This window comes from Anomalospiza imberbis, chromosome 3 (assembly GCF_031753505.1).
Source record: "Anomalospiza imberbis isolate Cuckoo-Finch-1a 21T00152 chromosome 3, ASM3175350v1, whole genome shotgun sequence".
In the NCBI taxonomy this organism is placed as follows: domain Eukaryota; kingdom Metazoa; phylum Chordata; class Aves; order Passeriformes; family Viduidae; genus Anomalospiza; species Anomalospiza imberbis.
In genome coordinates this window covers 91,963,433-91,980,924 of record NC_089683.1, presented here as the reverse complement: position 1 = coordinate 91,980,924, position 17,492 = coordinate 91,963,433, and the positions used below count along the sequence as shown (strand labels likewise).

General features: G+C 39.1%; 1 protein-coding gene across 6 annotated transcripts in view; it reads left to right on the top strand.

Annotated features, from left to right (window-relative positions):
* RPS6KC1 (ribosomal protein S6 kinase C1) overlaps nucleotides 1-17,492 on the top strand; it is an 86,499-nt gene that overhangs the window by 23,121 nt on the left and 45,886 nt on the right. For 4 of the 6 annotated variants that reach the window (XM_068185709.1, XM_068185710.1, XM_068185711.1 and 1 more), the window contains exons 6-8: nucleotides 210-269; nucleotides 1,095-1,457; nucleotides 15,287-15,405. In XM_068185709.1, coding sequence (XP_068041810.1) covers nucleotides 210-269; nucleotides 1,095-1,457; nucleotides 15,287-15,405 — 542 coding nt within the window. Of the gene's footprint in view, nucleotides 1-209; nucleotides 270-1,094; nucleotides 1,458-1,540; nucleotides 1,722-15,286; nucleotides 15,406-17,492 lie in introns of those variants that run through there. The other 2 variants (XM_068185712.1, XM_068185714.1) reach the window with 2 other exon arrangements.

The following is a 17,492-nucleotide window of genomic DNA, read 5'->3' as shown; positions in this document are numbered from 1 at the left end:
AAATCTTGGAAGCAGTGAGAAATGGCAAATCTAATACCTAATTTTAATGGTGTGTTAACAAATGGGTATCTCTGATAGCCTGTCAAAGAGCAGTTTCATAATATATACTTTTACTTATAGGAGGGTCATGTATTTTCGTTCTGATGGTAAAGGAACTTGTAATCTATTGTACACATGGGCATCAGAAACATTTTTGTCCTTCTTTTCAGTTCGAAAGGATTTAAGTGGGCTTGATGATGTGACGCTTACAAGCCAGTCGGAATGTGGAGGTGAGATCTAGAAGTTGTCTCCATTACATTTGTGGAAATTAAATAATTAGAAAACCATAATTGAGTGAATGCCTTTTGTGGATGATAGTCCTTACAGAATGAATTATATATATATATATATATATATATATAAAATACCTTTGTTGTCATTTATTTGCAAATAACCATGAAAAGTACCTGTGGTTTAGTTACTGAAGGTCAGCTTGCAGTAAGGGTGTAGTGACTTGTGGCAAATGTAAAATAAAATGTGTTAGCTCAGATTTGAGTGATGAAAGAGGTGTTAAGTAATTTATTTATTTATTTTACCACATGTTAGCAATGAAGGAAGATTATATGTATTACATGTGAGCTGAGTGCTGCATGATGCGTAAGCTGACAGTAACTCTGTTATTTCAAACTCCTAATTTACTATTTTGGGGATGCTTCATCTTACTGATTTTAAACAGTATGTTGGGATTTCTTGCAACAGCAATTTGGCTCCTGCTGGTTGACTTTTCTAATAGCAGTCACACAGGTTTACTTTTGTAATTTCCCAGTGGTGGGCTGCGTTGGAAGTTTAAGTTGGGTGTTAGATATTGGTCTCTTCATTCCCAGTACTGAAATGAAGACCAGTTGTTCTGCAGAGTTTGTAGTTAATTTTAAAAAATATGTTTCTATATGTACAAAATTTTTTTAGCGACAGCATTGCAATCAGGGAGTTTCTGTGGGCATTCTGAGGAAACTGCATAAGTGGAAAGAGCTAAATCTTTGAATGGGTTAAAGAATTTTGAAGTCTCCTAAGGTATATGAGCAGTCTAGAGTAATGGATGTCTTTCTGATTTTCAGGCTTCTCCAGTGACAGCGACCTGATCTCTCTGACAGTCGATGTAGATTCTCTTGCTGAGGTAGATGATGGAATGGCATCCAACCAAAGTTCTCCCAGTAGAGCTGCTGGCCTTTCTGTTACTTCTGAACCCCCAGTCCAAAGCACACAGGCATCTGAGCAGGAGTGGAACAAACCTGAAGGAGAAAAGGAAAGCCATGGTTTGTTTACTGGAAGCTTAAAATCCAAGCCAGGCAAACAAGATTACTTGGAGAAAGCAGGCGAGTTAATAAAACTAGCCTTGAAGAAGGAGGAGGAGGAAGATTATGAAACTGCCTTAAGCTTTTATAGAAAGGGGGTTGATCTACTTCTGGAAGGTGTTCAAGGTATGGATCTTCTCATGATGTTTGTCTTCTCCTTGCATATGTTTGTTTATGACATTTCCATGGTTAACATCAGCTTTATGCCTTGCAAAGAAGCGATCTGAAATGCACAGTTACATGTGCTTGGCTTTCATGTACTCGATAGCTGTGTGCGTGTGAGAGAGAGGGAAACTTTTCTCTCTAAGACTGAATAATAATTTAGGCTCTCATCTTCCAAGTGCCCAATATCTCCTCTGTTAGAATTGCAGCACAACCTTCAACTTGCAGGTAAGTAGCAAAGTGCTCCACTCTTGCCTCTTTCCTTTTTATTGCCTAGCCATTAATTAATATGTGGCACTTGCAGCACTGTTAAAACATTATTTAATTTACATGGTTAAGTGAGGATTAATTATCCCCATTTTACGCTTGGGAAGAGGCAGACTCAGGTTAACTTCCCAATCACAAAAGGATTAGAACTGCTCTTGTCTCACAGCCTCTTGCTTCTTCCATTAAACTGTTCTCCTTTTCTAGCTAAAGGATGCATAGAAACATACATGCTTGCATGGCTAGGAGAGAACAGGGTTTTTTTTCCTTTTCAAAAGATTTTGGTCTGTCAGTATATTTCTGCAGAAGCTGTTGTTAGTAGACTGGATGCAACTACTTGCATATTTCTGCCTCTTTGCACCTTGTCAGTAAGGGAGAAAAATTTTTTCCCTTCTCTAGCTCTTGAGAATCTTGAGTGATAACCTCATATAATCTGCGTTTTGTCCAACAGTGGCTTAAAGCTATAAAGTACAGGGAAAGATTTGTTCTTTCCTGGAGTGAATTAAGGGTCTGTGTATTGTGCTTCTGTCCCACACAGATCAAATGAGTGAGATTAGAATTGTGCCTTTGTTTGACAGTGTACAGCACAGGTGCATTCTGCTGCTCCAGATCTGGACTTGGACATGAATGTACCAAACACACACAAGCAAGAAACCTTTGCTGCATCCCAGTGGGATGCACAGCAGTTGTCCAGACCTTCTGAACAGTTCTGGCAACGGAAGTTACCTGCTGAGCTGATTTAATGGGGCCTGGCAAAAATAATGGGTAGGTTACTGATGAGAACTAGAGGTGTGAGCCAAGATATGTGCATAGCCTTTGCTTAAAGTGTCTCATACTTTTTGGCAAAAGTAAACCCACCTCTTTTCAAGTCTCAGTGATGTCAGTAGGGTTGCTGCTTTGCTGCAAACCCTACTGCAGGGTGGCTTTTCAATAACATCCTACCTTTTCTTGCCTATGTTGTCAAAATGTTTTTCATTCTTAGTGTTGAATATGCTGGCAGTCTTCTTTTGGAGAGCCCAGCTATTCTTTCTTTGCAAGTACACTTTTTCATAGACCTGTGGGCCATTCAGTTGTGATCTTCTGAAGGATATCCTGTTTTGTCATAAACACTTCTGTCTGCCAGCCATGATGCAAGGCTGCCATGATGCTGTTTTGAACTGACAGTTCAGACTTCAACTTCAAAAGCTTTCTTTATTAAACAGTTTCAAACTGTTAGGGCATGAAAACAAGTCAGTCTATTGCACATCAGTTTTGCTGTGGTAATTATTGTGTATACTTGAGTTGTGGCAGTGGTTAAACATGTTGGCTTTGAATTCATGGTAATCTTTAGGGTAATATGTTTGCTTTAAAGTTGTGAAAGACTTTTTGCATGTAGGTGACATGCTCAACTCACGCATATGAACTTGCGAAACCAGACTAGGCTGAACTTCTTACTTATATTTGCCAAAATTTCCTCCAAGGATTTTTTCTTTTTTGCTGTTCACTAGCTGCTCATCCAGCTGCCTCAGATAACTGTTAATCCTTTTCTATCACCTACTTATCCCTGCTTTTCAGGCTAGGAAGAAATTAAAGGAATCTTAGAAAATTGTTTTGTTCTTTCCTGATTTTCTTGATGCCGCTCAGTGCAGTGGGAGTTACTAATAAATTTTTAGTGATGGTTACTTGTGTGGTGTGTGTCAGTGTTCCTGATGGATGAAGAAACATGTAATCAGCACCGGCACCTTTTTCTTTGCAGTCCCTCACATTGTGTCTGTATATCACACAAGAGGGAGTAATGGGAATGAGTTGCGTTTTAGGTGGCATCTTATCCCTTGGGATAATTGTACACAGGGTGGTTCCTAGCAGTCAGCTGTTTTTTCATTTCTCTGTGTTACCCTGCATGGCTGTGAAGGAATATTCATTCTCTTCTGAGCATTCACACTAGATTTCTGTAGATCCAGCTCATTTTGTCCCATTCTCCTTGAAGCTTCTGAAAGCTGGCAGAGACACTGTTGCCCTCTTCATGATGACAGGGCTGGTCCAAATATCTTCCTAAAAATGTGCCATCTCATGATCTATGAGGACAGTGAAAATAGCAAAAAAAAAAGAAAACCCAAACAAAACTTTTTACTGTAGCTGCTTTGTGAAGGCAGTGTGTTTAGCATAAATATGTGAACATTTAATGCATATCGCAGTAAAAACCCACAAAGCTTCTACCTAATCACTTCGGTTATTTAAACACCCCTAGTTATGTATTTCACACAGATAATAACATAGTCCTTTCAAAGATAAGGATGGTCCAGTTATTACAAAACGCTCTGGTCGTCCGCCACTGATTATTTTGCACCTATTCAGTGTAAATAAAACTTCGTAACAGCTGAGAGTGAAACACAGTGTTTGTTCATCGATCCTTGCACACCTGTGCAGTGCCGTTGTCTCTGCACAGCCTCTGCAGAATGCGTGGCCTCTGGAACCGCAGGTGGCTTTTTCCCTGGGAAGCACAGTGACACGGGAATACGGACTTTGGCCACGAGGTGGCGCCAAGGAAATAGAAATTGCCACCCGAGACTTGGAATCGGCCGATTGTAGCAGCGCACGGAGATGGGGGAAGGAATGCCGCCCATCCTCTGAGCTTCCAGCTTGGGCTTTGCTCAGGACCGCTTGCTCAGGTGCAGCGCCTCTGTGAGCTGCTTCGGTGGATCTGAAGGTGAGGGTCTGGCAGCAGTCGCTCCTTTAGGCTCCGCACAAGATCTGCTGCTCAAGGCTGCCTCGTCAAAACCATGCACGAGAAAGTTCAGTGCTGCAGGTTTATAGACCTGTGCTGCTTAGTTTGAGGTAGGTGGCTTTCCTAAAGGCAGCTGAGCACACTTGAGCCTGTTATATTCCTGAAGACTTTCCAGCTCTCTGTGCTGCTGGCACGAGTGTTGGGCGAGGCAGGTGTTGTATATTTGTATATTTGAGAAATGGCCATCTTGACTTTGTTTTCAGCTCTGTGCACATGCTCTCAGATGTACAGTGGTGTTAATTATTCTGGGCACGGTGCATATGTAGTTTCTTTTGCTAGTCTCTTGAAGAGTTTAGTACTAAATCCTTTCATGTCCTATTTGTAGTCCTGCCAAGAGACCCAATTTGTGTCCCTTGTGGAAAGACTGCTGCCTGTGTGCTCAGAGACTGGTGTATACCTTGGACTCTGGGCATCTGCTCCTTATACATGTTTGGCCTACTTCTGCTCCATATGCATCTTTAATATTAACCAGTTGTCAGTGGGAAGAAGAATGAAATCTTGGATTGGCAGTGTAGCCCTTAAACTGCACCTTTTGTGCCTTCCTGTTTCATTTATAGCAGAGCTGCCTTACGTGCAGTGACAGGGACTAGCTGCTATAATTTCCTTTTTCTTCTGAATATATACCAATTCTGCTGCTCCTCTTGTCTTTTCTGGTCATTGCTGCATGCAGGGTTTGGAAGCTTTTGGAAGATGGGTCTGTAAGGGTTGTGTAGGATGGTTCAGCAATTCTTTAGGAGCTGAAACCTTCTAGAATTCAAGGTTTTCTGCCTTTTTAAGCATACTGAGTATGTATGCTAAGTGATAGAAACTTTGGCTCACAATTATAGCTGTTCCTTTGTTTTGTTAGCATGTGAGAGCACTTTGAGGTCAGTGCATTGCTTCAGGCCTAGTGATGGAAAAAAATGCACTAATCAAGAGCAAGCCACCAACTTCTAGCTGGAAGTTAACTCTGTTTTATGCAAAGTAGTGCATTCCGTGACTTTGGTATAGGGCACAGTTTATCTTGGGAAGAAGCAGATCATGAGACTGAAATTATGGAGAACTTTTTTGTAATAAAGAAGGGAGTCCTGTTTGTATAAACTTCTCCTCTTTTTACAACTGTAGCCTTTCTTTAGTTATATCAATTATGGATCTGGGCATTCTGAGGTGTGTGATAAACAAGAGTTAATGCTTCTGCTTATTGCTGTGTTTCAATAACTTCAGGCATGTGAAGAAGCAAGAATGCTGCACAACATGGCCAGCCTAATTTGTGTGGAAAAGTACAGGTGGGATCTGTTCCATGTGTTTTAGAAACCAAATGTGTTTATTGCTGCTCTGTCCATGTTGCACGTTAACATCTGAAGGGAGATGATCCATTTACTCTGTCGGAGTTTTGGGATGTTTATTTTCACATGTGTAGCAGCTGTGGCTGGGCAGAATGAATATTGATTTAGTTTAGGCAACATGAACCTTGTTGCATGGAGTATGTGATGCCTCTGGAGGGTCAGCATCCACAAGCTGTTTTCCAGGTATCTCTATTTTGTGTTAGGGATCTGCAAGTTCTGAATAAGCTGCTGGTGTCTTTGAAAGCAGGCTGTGAATGTCAGTTTTGCACTGCTCTCTGCTATTCTAATGTTTATCCAGTAAACAGAGCTGGAACAAAAATTACACAAATTACTGGAACCTTGCTAAAATGACTTTGACTTTTAACCCAGAAATGCATATACAATGAAATGCTGCGAATACTTTGGACAACTAGATGATATTTTTGGATATACTGAAAACAAACCAACTTGTGTCTAATTACTGGGATTATGATGGGCTATGATTTGAACTTGTGATGGAGCCAGGGATGCAAACAGGAGCATGCTTGACAGAATGCCAAGAAGACAGTACTTTATGAAAAGGGAAGCAGCCATGGTGTTCCACCAGCGCATTTCTGGCTTCCTTTGCTTGTTTGTTGAATGGCACTTGTGAAGACAACTTCTGTTACCACACAGTAGCTATTTAAATTCCTTTCACTCGGGAAGGCCTCTGAGTAGCGTTCCTCATTGATGTTAACAGTTTCTGAGCTATCCAGCAGATGTGTCTGGTTGTGACAATGTCTTTACGGAAACAACAGACCTGTTTTCTGAGAAGGTGAATTGAGGTGTGAGCTGATGTCTGCAGGGAAACCTCAGAGTTGGGCTGAACTCCACGGGGAAGGTTGGTGATGGGATGATTGATGGAAATGTAATTCTCCTTGCCCTGATCTTAGGCTTCTGTGTTCCTATGGTGTGTTATCCCTCAACCTGTTTGCTGTAGAACTGTTTGGGCTGAGCTTTCTGAAAATGATACAAAGTGCTTTCTTTCTCCTAGTGCTTCATACAACCTTGAGGTCACAGCTGCTGCTTTAGAAGAAAAGTGTGTGACAGGACTTGTCTGTTGATAAGCAGCTGGATTAAGAATGGATGTTGGAAATACTGTGGTTGGTTAAAAAAAAAAAAAAAGTCACATCTCACCATGCTGCCAGTGATACTGAAACAGATGCTAGTGTGGACTAGGAACTGTTCATAATTGGAATGTGTTGTCTTCCAAGCCCATTGCAGACCATACAGAGCTTCAGAGCTGATCAGTGCTGTAGGATCCTTCACTGTGCAGTAGATGCTGGATGGACTACCCTGAGTGATGCCATTCCCTATGTGAAAGTGTTGGGTTTAGACACCTCGTTGTGGCAAAGCAGTAAAATACAGCGTGTGCCAGTAAATGTATAAATGCTTAATGTATATAGTTAATGCCAGAAACTAGTTACTGAATAAATATGGCCAGATTCAGCTATGTAAAGAAACACTCAAGGCAAAGTTCCATTTAAACTCTAAGACTTCTCTACATCAGAAGGCTGATAAAAGTCTGAGGCTTAATACATGCTGCAGAGCTTAGAGCTTTGCAATACATGTGAAAGTGAATTATAGCAATTCCTGCAAGCCAGTGTGTAGGGTGTGATGCAGAGATTACTTAGCATGTAGTTGTTAAAGAATTAATAAATATGTTACCAGGTGAGCCTTAGAAATCTCATTGTTTTTCCCTCTCGGGACACAGCTACATCCATTGACTTGGTGGTGTTCTGACCTTTCCAAGATTTGAGTCTTTCCTCATAGCAGTTCCTTGCCGGGTTGCTGCCTGTGCCTGGCCTCTTTGACAGACACCTCTTCCAGCCTGCACTGCCTTTTATCTCAGCTGTTGTTAGCCACAACACTTAGCTGCAAAGTGCAGGAATCTTTTTTTGACTATAGCTGTGTGGGGTTTCTGCCTCCCATCAGAAGACCCAGTAGGGCTTGCCACAGTTCTTGCAGCATGCAGGGTAGACAGGGCAGACTGATTAGGTTACAGTGCCGCTGCTGTCTTCAGGTGAGAAATTTGAAGTCTCTGGCTGCAGAATTCAATGCCTTAGGCACTGTAGGTGAATTGAGGCAAATTGCTAGCTGGAATAAAAAAATTGCATAGATAGGTTTAAGGGCATGATGCTGCATGATAATCAGTGCTCTAATTCTCTCCTAAACAGTTCTTGCATATACAGCTTTGTCGCTTTTCACATCTTCCTTTTTCTTTTCCTGTCCTCTTTCCCTCTTAACTCTTCCAGTATCTTAAAATAGACTCCTTAGCTTCAGAGCTGTGTAGGACTAGTATAGGTTTGATCTCTAGAAGGCCTGCTGCTGACTCTTCTGTTTTAGAGATTTTTGTGATTGCTCGAGGAAAAGGTCCATTTCCCATAGTATATAAAAGTACATATGAATTGCATTTAATACATAAATATGAGTAGTATTAGACTGTCAGGATTTATGAATCTCATTATTATTTTTTTTAATCTGCCTTGTTCTTTTTTTCCCCTGCAGTGAACTGTTCTTACTTGAAGGAGTAGGTATCTGTGTGTGTGGGTTTCCTCAGCTCTGAAGCAAGGGATGTTTGTGGATGCTAATTTTAACTTGAGTTTGTCCTTTTAGTCAAGAAGGAGGAGTGTAGAGAACTTGGAAATTTCCTCTCTTGTGGTGGTAGTGCTCTTCCCCTGTTCCCATGATGCTTGTGTTGGAGGACTTGCTGCTGCTGTCACCATTTTGTTCCCTCCTCTGTGCTAGAATGTCACTGCTTGTCCTTCTGTCTTGAAACACTTACAGGGTTTATTGCCTTCTGAAGTAGTTCAACAGCAGAGTGTTCAAGAATATTTGTCATATTAAGTCTTATTTTGGTGAAATACCTTACAATTAAGACTACAAGTATTAGCAGATAGATGGGAAGTTAAGACTTTCCTCCCTGAAATGCTGGGTTCTGTGACCATTCATTTTATTTTTTTTCAGGTAGCTGTACATGCACATGCAAAGCTACCACCACCTTGTGGATTTAACATGAGAGTTTCTCTAGAAGTAGATGTTTGTTGGTTAACGTTCCTGGCAAGTTATATTTCTTATCTTCAGCATTACTGTCTCCTTCTTTACTGGTCACTCAAACACATTTCATCCACACCATTCTTCTGTGTAATCTTAATTTTGGCAAATGTGCCAACATTTTTTTTCCCCTAGAGGGATGCTTACCTAGACATTTACATGAAAGGTGTGTAGCCATAGGTTTTCTACAGGATGCAGAATTGGCAATTTCTTAGGAAATATAGATCTCTAAGGGTCTCAGGCAACCTGCAGTGAAGATGATGTATGTAACATATGGACATAATAGTTACCAGCACACTAGAAAGTTGGAAGAAGAATTTGTAGGCATTCACTCACTGTCACAAATTTGTGCTTTAGTGTGAAAGGTTTAAGTGGCTTTTCTTCTTGGTTGATAGATTGCAGTACTGTCCTGAATCTTCAGAAAAGCAAGAAAGAATGATTCTGATAAATGTGTTGCATCTTAATAAATTTTGACTCTCTCAAAATGTTAAGGAAAAAAAAGAGGAAAAAAGACAATTTCAAGCTGTTTTATCATAATGGGCTTAACCTTTGTCTTATTATTTAGTATTTACAGGTTTTTTCAGCTGCAGAATTTGATCAGCACCTCAGAGGAACTTGCTGTTAATATAATGTAAAGCATACTAGAGCTGATGAGGTAGTGGTCTTATTTCACAATTCCAAGCCCCCACCTGCTGCTCAAATCTATAGCTCTTTCCTTGATGCTGCAGTATCCGTCTACCCCAGCACCTGCCACATTTCACTTAAGTAATTGTTTGAAAATTAAAGGTTACCCACCCTCCTGTGAAAGTTGGTGGAGACTCGTTCCAAAATCAGCAGCTTTTCCCCTTCCTGAAATAAATTTTGGGGTTATAAAACAGTGTCCAAAGTCATCACAAACCTGTGCTGGATTATGAGTTGCATTGTCACTTACGGTGTGCCTGAGCTTTTGTTTGGCTAATATGGACAAAGGAGTCTGCTTCACATGATGTAAGAAGTGTTTGCCCTAAGAAGAACAGAGGTCCTCTTGAACCAATTAGGCAAAAATAACAGCTGGGCTACCCACTAATAAGGAAGGTGCTGCTAAACCTCTTTTCATTGTGAGAAGAAATAAATCTTTTAAGGCTTACTCCCTTGCATTTTTATAGAGAGCAATTCTTTGAAAAATTCAGCAATCCAGCTGGGTGATATGTGCAGGAAGACTGTGAAGAAGATAAAGAAACTTTTAAAAATAAAAAATGGTATTATAGCTGTTAGATTTGGCAATTATAAATGTTTCATTGAAGATTTCAGTATTTAGAGAAAGTTTTACTGTTTAAATTGTTAAGAACGTGGAGTTTGGGGCTGGCACAACAGGCAGTCTCACACAAGTTCCTTGTAGCTTGTTCTGCAAGAGGATATTCCTTCCTGGAGCAAATCTCTTCTGATATCTTCTTTAAAGGAAGGCAGCCCACATGTATTTTTAGTAAGTCTGAGAGAAAAGCAGGAAGAGGAGGTCACAGAGGATTGGGACAGGTAATACTAACTTTATGGCCTTACTTTTTCTGTGAAAATATCCCTGTCCTGGCCAACTACCTACTCAGGCAGGGAGTGCACCTGTGTTGCCCTGACAGATTAACTCTTGCTGAGGAAAACCTCTTAACACCTTAATGAGGATGATTTGGACCTTGTCAGGCACAAAGACAGGAAAGGATATCTAGAATTCCTGGGTGGGTGCTACATATCATGATTTACTGATGATTTTTGGGTTTTTTTTTTTTTTTTGTCTTTGTTAGTAGCAAGTGGCATCTAGAGCTATCTTTATCATCCAGAGAGGAACAGATCTTCAGCATGACTTCATCCTGGATCCTTGGAGGAAAATAGCTACAGACCAGGGCAAGTTTGACAGCCCTTCTATGCATCTGAGATGAGTTCTCTTTGTAGTATCCCAGATTATTTGAGGAAAAAGGACAGATTTTTGTCCACCGTCTTTACTGACCCAATTTTTTAAATTTGTCTAAGTTTATTGAATATGGTCCCCTTTCAATAGCTTTTTGCTGTTACTACCTAAGCATAGTTAGTTTTACCATATGATAGAATTACAGAAGATTTGATGTGTGAATAAGCACAGCTGAATACTTCAGCTTTGAGTTAGCTGATCTCTCGAAGGTGTGTCCTCTTCTGAGGTACTGTGAAGTATGAGTGAAGACTCTGAGCAGAAGATAAAGAAAAATATTGCTCGCTTTCCAATTGCCACTGCTGTATGTTGTGGAAGTGCTGCCTCTTTGTGTTTTTCATTCAAGTCAGTGAACTATGGGCAAACAATCAGACAAGTCACAGAAGAAATCAATGGCACAATTATTCTGATATCTGTGGTTTTCCTCTGTCAAGCCCTCAAAATCATTTGAATGCTGTTTGGAATATCAATGTTTGTAAATCTATTGTAGCTGAGCTGTCTTTAGAAATATAAATTAAAGAACAAATTTTAAATCATTGGCTGCTGTCCTAATGTCCTGGCTTACTGTTACTTTGGTCAGTGGGTGGCCTGGTCAGCCTTTTCAAAGCCAATTTTCATTTTAGGATATTTTTACTTCTTTGAAATAGGCAAGGCCTTTGGAAAATGAGGGAACAGCCTGCTTGTGCTTGTGTGTGGATGAAGGCTTATATGTGCAACAAAGTAGCTGTAGAGTTTTTATATTCTGTTTGCAGTAATAGTAAACAGAGCATCTAAAATAACCACTTGCACATTGCAACAAACACATCATCATTTGCTTAAAAAGAGTTATAATTACAGTTGACGAAGCATGGACACCATAAAAAATGCATTAGTTTGGCTTGACACATTAATTACCTGTTTTTGCAGATGTTTTTATATATTGTTGTGTGAACAGTTTACAAAATAATTACAGGAAAGTCATATGGAAAATAAACTAAGTGGGTGGTTTCTCGCCTTAATATTTTCATTCATGTGAATCTGTGTGAGGCACAGCTGCTCTGTAGCAAAAGCAGAGAGAGAGAGAGATGGGGAATCTTGAGGGGTTTTTATTCTAAGGTCCCTATGATCAGCCTTGCTTCACTTTTATATCTTGCTTTAACAGTGTAGTTTTTAAAAGTGTAAAATGACATTGCTGATTTAATCCCAGTGATCAGGAGGGGGGAGAAGCTTTGATCCTGATCAGATGAAACATAAATCTTCTAGTATCTAGGAAAATAAATGAAAAATCAATATTATTTTAAGCAGGATGAGCTTTTATGAACAGTTGTAAAGATTCATCAAAGGCTTTGACACAGTTTAAACATTTCTTGTTTGCTGGCATTTAAAGAAAAATACCTTTCAAGTTTAGATTGTAATTAGAGAGATACCTCTTTAGATTATTGTGGGCTAACCACAGAATGGAAATAGGAGCTCAATATGCTCACACAATATTTAAATTCTTAACTAGGAATAAATTATTATTCCTAATTTATTATAAACTAAAATTGATGCTTTTGAAAATGCATCCTGCATAACTAAAACCAATATTTCATGGCAAAATGTAGCATTGCATTTAAAAAAAAATGGAGTCTGAATCACAGCTTTGACATCTGTCAGCTATAAGGATTTGTTCTAGTTCTGTGTTTTAGTGATTTATTTGGTTTTAAGTGAACAGTTCTATGACCTTGAATTTGGCATAAATGCTAAAGATTATTTTTAGCTTAATGGGGTCTTTATTGTTACTCTGTGTTCGAAGCTTTTTAAGTAGCATTTATTTGTTTATTAAATTTATATCCTGTATTTACAGATTTTGTGAGATATTGGCTGTTTAAATGGGAATTTTTATTGTAATGTAGTTTTTTACATTTTCTTGGTTAAACTAATGCAAAAAAATAAAAAGCCAAAATCCTATTTCCATAAACCTAATTCTCAATCATCCACCTGTTAAAGTATTCAGAGACTGAACTGTTAATGATCTTATCCACAAATATGATGCCGGAACTTGTTGAATAAATGTTATTTTTTGAATTCACACCCTTTTTATGGCTGAAGATTTTAATGAGGGGAACAGCTTGCAAAGGTTATTTAACGAATTACTCGGGAAGGAAAAGTAGAAGGAAAACTGAAATTAATGTCTTGTGAAAATAGGGAGAACAAAGACAGCTCTTAAGGGGACATCCTAGCTGGTTTGCGTTAATTACTGTAAAATTACTGAAGCATTGAAAAAAAGCAAGAAACATCCCAACTAAATACACATAACTAACAATTAAGCGGTAAGCTTGACTTTTATGATAGCCTTAGACACTAACCTAGCAGTTTTCTAGCAGCCTGCTTGAAGGAAATGCTGGCTGAAGAGTTCATTGTTGCTGTGCAGATGTCTTGTTTTCCCTGAGCGGCTGCCACTCGGTGTGTCTGAGAGAACGTGGGTGCTCACCAGTGCTTCGGCACAAGGAAGTTGCATGGTGCTTTCACACTACCTGCAGAGATGAAAGCAAGAGTTAGTCTCCTGTTTTAGGGAATTGCAACACAGGCTTATTGAAAAAAATACTGTGTATCTACTCTCTTTTGATAATGACAACTTCAAAGAGTTGAGTGATGGTTTTTTTTTTTTTAATCCTAGATGGCAGTCTTATGAAGGGAACTTTTTACCAAGATTTCCCTAGGTCTTTAGAATGAGATAAATTACTGAGATATTGATAAATATCCATAATATTGTGTCCTGAAAATGCACTGAATTTCTGTCTGTCTCAAACAACGTGTAGACAAAGATTTTTGCAGAACAGTTTTGTGTCTATATCCAGGGAGGGGACAATCACTTTTTCCTCCTGCAGTGAGGTAGATAGTAAAATTTACAAGTGATCACTTATCCCAGAACTTGGAGTAGATCCAAAGTCTCTTCTGCTTACTTTTGATGGAGTCTGGGTGTGATGGTTCTGTGTGTTTGGGTAGTTTCTAGTCGTGATATGAAAGGAATGGGAGTCTCTATATTAAAACAATCCACTGTGACCCCTACCTTTAATTCTGTCATTGAAAATCTCACATTGCCACAACTGCCCCTTCAAAACCTCCCGCAGTAATGTCTGAATGCAAGCATTCACACAGTAAGTTCTCTATCAGAAGTTCCATAATAAGCTTGCCCTTTTTTATGAGACTCGTTCTTGATAACCCACAATAATCCTGTTTTTTTCTTATCAGTTACTAAGTTTCTGGTTGAACTCCTTCAAGGTTATACTCGGGTTCCTTTCATGGCCTGGTGATCAGTGTCTTAAGAGCTCCAGTCTTCAATAATGTCTGTTATCTGCCGTAGGTTGGGGTTTGTGTATTTGTGTGTTCAGTTTATTGCCTCTCCCGTTCCTTGCCTTGTCTTTCATGTGGAGTAGCTGTTGGGCAGATATCCTTGCAGTTCCTTGCCCTGTTTGAGCATTGGTTTGAGAGGTGCTGGCTTGCACCTGGCAGTTCAGAGCCTGTCACAATCAAGGCTTTGTTTCTGCAAGTCTTGGATGGCCTCACTTAGGGCTGGGAGACACTGTCAGGGCCATATCAACTCTCTGCTGTCCTTCAGTCTTCTTCTGGGACAGTTGTCTCTGTCTTTTTTTCAGCATAATAATCTCATTTCTCTGTTATAACAATTGTGTCTCACAGTCTCTTGCCTTTGCTGGCCGGTTGACTGGTTGGGTGTTGCCATCACAGGTTGAGTCTGTTACAGCAATATTGCTCAGGATGTGAATGCCTAAACCAAACTGAAAGCTTCAGAGTGAATTTAGAGTTTGTGTGGTACTGTGTGGTTCTCACCAAGAGTTTAGCTATATCAGAAATGGTTGTTTAGCCATCAGGAAAGTGAAGTAGTTGGTGCAAGTGCTTATTGCTTTCTTCCCATGTTACCCCAAGACAAGAGGCAAGGATTGTCTAGCATTGAAAAGCTATGGAGTTCTTACGAGTTCTTAGTGTCTCTCCTCTGTTGCCTTCTTGCTTTTAAAAGCATTTCTAGACTTTGTGTATAATAAGGTCTATACTAAAGTGTATAATAAAGTCTATACTGGAAACCTGAGGAAAAAATAAGTTTGTTGTTTTGTTGTAAACATCTTATTCTGTCTGTTCTTATTGATTTTGCTTTTTGGAATGCAGGGTTTGGATCAGTGGCTTGTTTCAGTTCTTATCTGTGTTACCATAGGAACATATACTAAAGCACAGAAATATTAGGAAAGGCTTTTTATTTACCTTAGTCTATAGCAAATCTTAATTTGTTATTTTTGTAGAACTCTGAGATCATAGTACTAGACTTTAGAAGATGCATATCTTTAGGTTTGATTATGAATAATCAAAAACAAATCAAGGAGGTAGAATCAAAGTAGTCATGTGCTTTGATTACTTAGTACCTCTCTCTTTATAGAAAACAACTTTTTTTTTCTCCATTGAGGTGAATCAAGTCCAACTCGTCGAGAAGCAGTGAAAAGGAAGACGGCAGAATACCTTATGCGTGCTGAAAAAATTTCCAGTCTCTACCATAAAACCTGTGAAGATGTATCTGTTTCTATGGTAGGCTATAATTATTTTTTGTTCTGAATTAATTTTTTTTCAGGATTTGGTGTAATTAAGTAGCAAAGCATATTCAAGCTTAAGGTTCAAAAGCTGTCAAGAATTTCTCTTTTGGGAGGCCCGAGGAGTATTATGATGTTGTGTTTCTGTTAAGTTGCCATTCTTTCTGATTCTTCATAATGTTACGCGGACTGCTTGGTTTAATACAGAACAGCTTTTCACATGCTTTCCTACTGCTCATGGTTGATGATGTAGACATTTTTCATCATGCTGAAGAATCTAAAGGTAAAGGAAAAAGCCATGCTAGAATGTAACATTTAATTTGACTTTTCCATGAGAATGTTGGTCAGTCCTGTAGGGAGTGAGAAACCTGTTGGTTTCTTTCGCCTAGCACATAGTGATCTATCACAAGTGAGTCAAGCACAGGGTAGAGGGGATCAGGGTAATTTTCCACAGAACAAGTCCTTAATAGAGCAAAGGTTCTTCCTGATCCTTTCAAATGTCTCTCTTGGATATGCTTGTGGGATCAGTTCCTTTTTGATTTTTGAGAAGTTTCTGTGCTAATTTCCACTTTCTTTAGCAGAATACCTTTATCTGTGCTTGTACAAAAGACAAACAAAGCTTGTTCTAAGATACTCTCGATAAATATCTAATTTGCCCTTCCTTAAACAGTTCCTTTAGGATTTATCTGTTTCTGCTTTAGACTTTTACTGCAGTCATGTTAAACTGTGTTATTGTCAATGACTGCCCTATTGCAGTAAGTATAAAAGCTACAAACTTCCTGACTCTCTAATATCAAGGGGTAACAAAAGGGATAGAAGATTATTGCTTCTTACATTGCACAGATCTAAAAATGCTTTAAGGAGACAACTGCTGCAAAAATTGGAAGCCTTCTAAAAGCTATCTAATAAGTAAATTTAAAAAGCAAAGACACTGATTTTTAAGGGTAGATTTTTTCATGTTGAGAGCCCACAAGTACAATTTGAGGATGTTCCAAATGGGATATATTTTGTGAGGCTTGGAGTCTTGCTGTTGCTATGAACTGTACTTTGAACAATTTAATATTTTGGACAGATACGAACTCCTACTAGGTATTCTTTCTTTGGGTCAAACACCCCTGAAAATGGGGAAGAAGCTATATTGAATGGAATCCTCAGTGTGTTTGGAAACTGAAGAACAAGAGAAAAAAATCCACGAACAACCTATTTTTGCCTTTTTATAAGTTTAAAAACTAACTGCAGTTGGGAAGGAGGAAGAAATAGGTTGCATTTTTCTGTGTGAGCTTGAGAGGTAAAGTATTTTCCTCTTTTATGCTGTACTGAATAAGACACATGCCTTCTTTGCAGGTCCAAAGAAAACCAGATTTAATTGGGATAAGACAAGGAAAAAAAAAAGCAGAATAAATAAACATTCTCCTTCTGCGTTGAAACACAAAATTGACAAATTATGGTAAATCTTGTTTTGTACAAAGTGTTGCACCTGGCTGATTCTCCTGTTTACAAAAAAAGGTCATGCAGCTATGATTTAGCCTTGTCTTTTTCCTAAGTTTGTACATGTATGTTAATGTCCTTTATTTGCTGCTCTTCATAATGCATAAATTTTACTTCTATCTTAGAACTTTGGAATTTGCTGATGTCAAGGGCAGATGGTGCTTATGGGTCATGATGGTTGTGATGAGGAACAACTTGTCTCTTGTTCATAACTGAAAGTTACCTGGGAAAAGGACTTCCAAAATTATTGTGAGGGTAGTGGTAGGGACCACAAAGAGTTGGCATGCTCTGTGCTTTTGCATAATGTCTCAAGGAAAATGAGGAATGTGACTATTCCTGCATGTTGGTTGCTGAGCAGGCCTGAATTCTTGCACTTTAGTTACTGCTTATTATTTTTACTTCCCAAGATAGTTTATATTGGAGTTTGCATGAATTATTCCACCCCATATGGACAGTGATCAGTGCACTGGAAGAACCTCCATCTATAGACAGCGTGATTCTTGGGAGATACCAGTGGCAACTTGTTGATACTTTGTGTCTTTCTCCTAAAGATATTAAGTCCATGATGGGCACAGTTAGTGCAGTACCTGGGCCCCT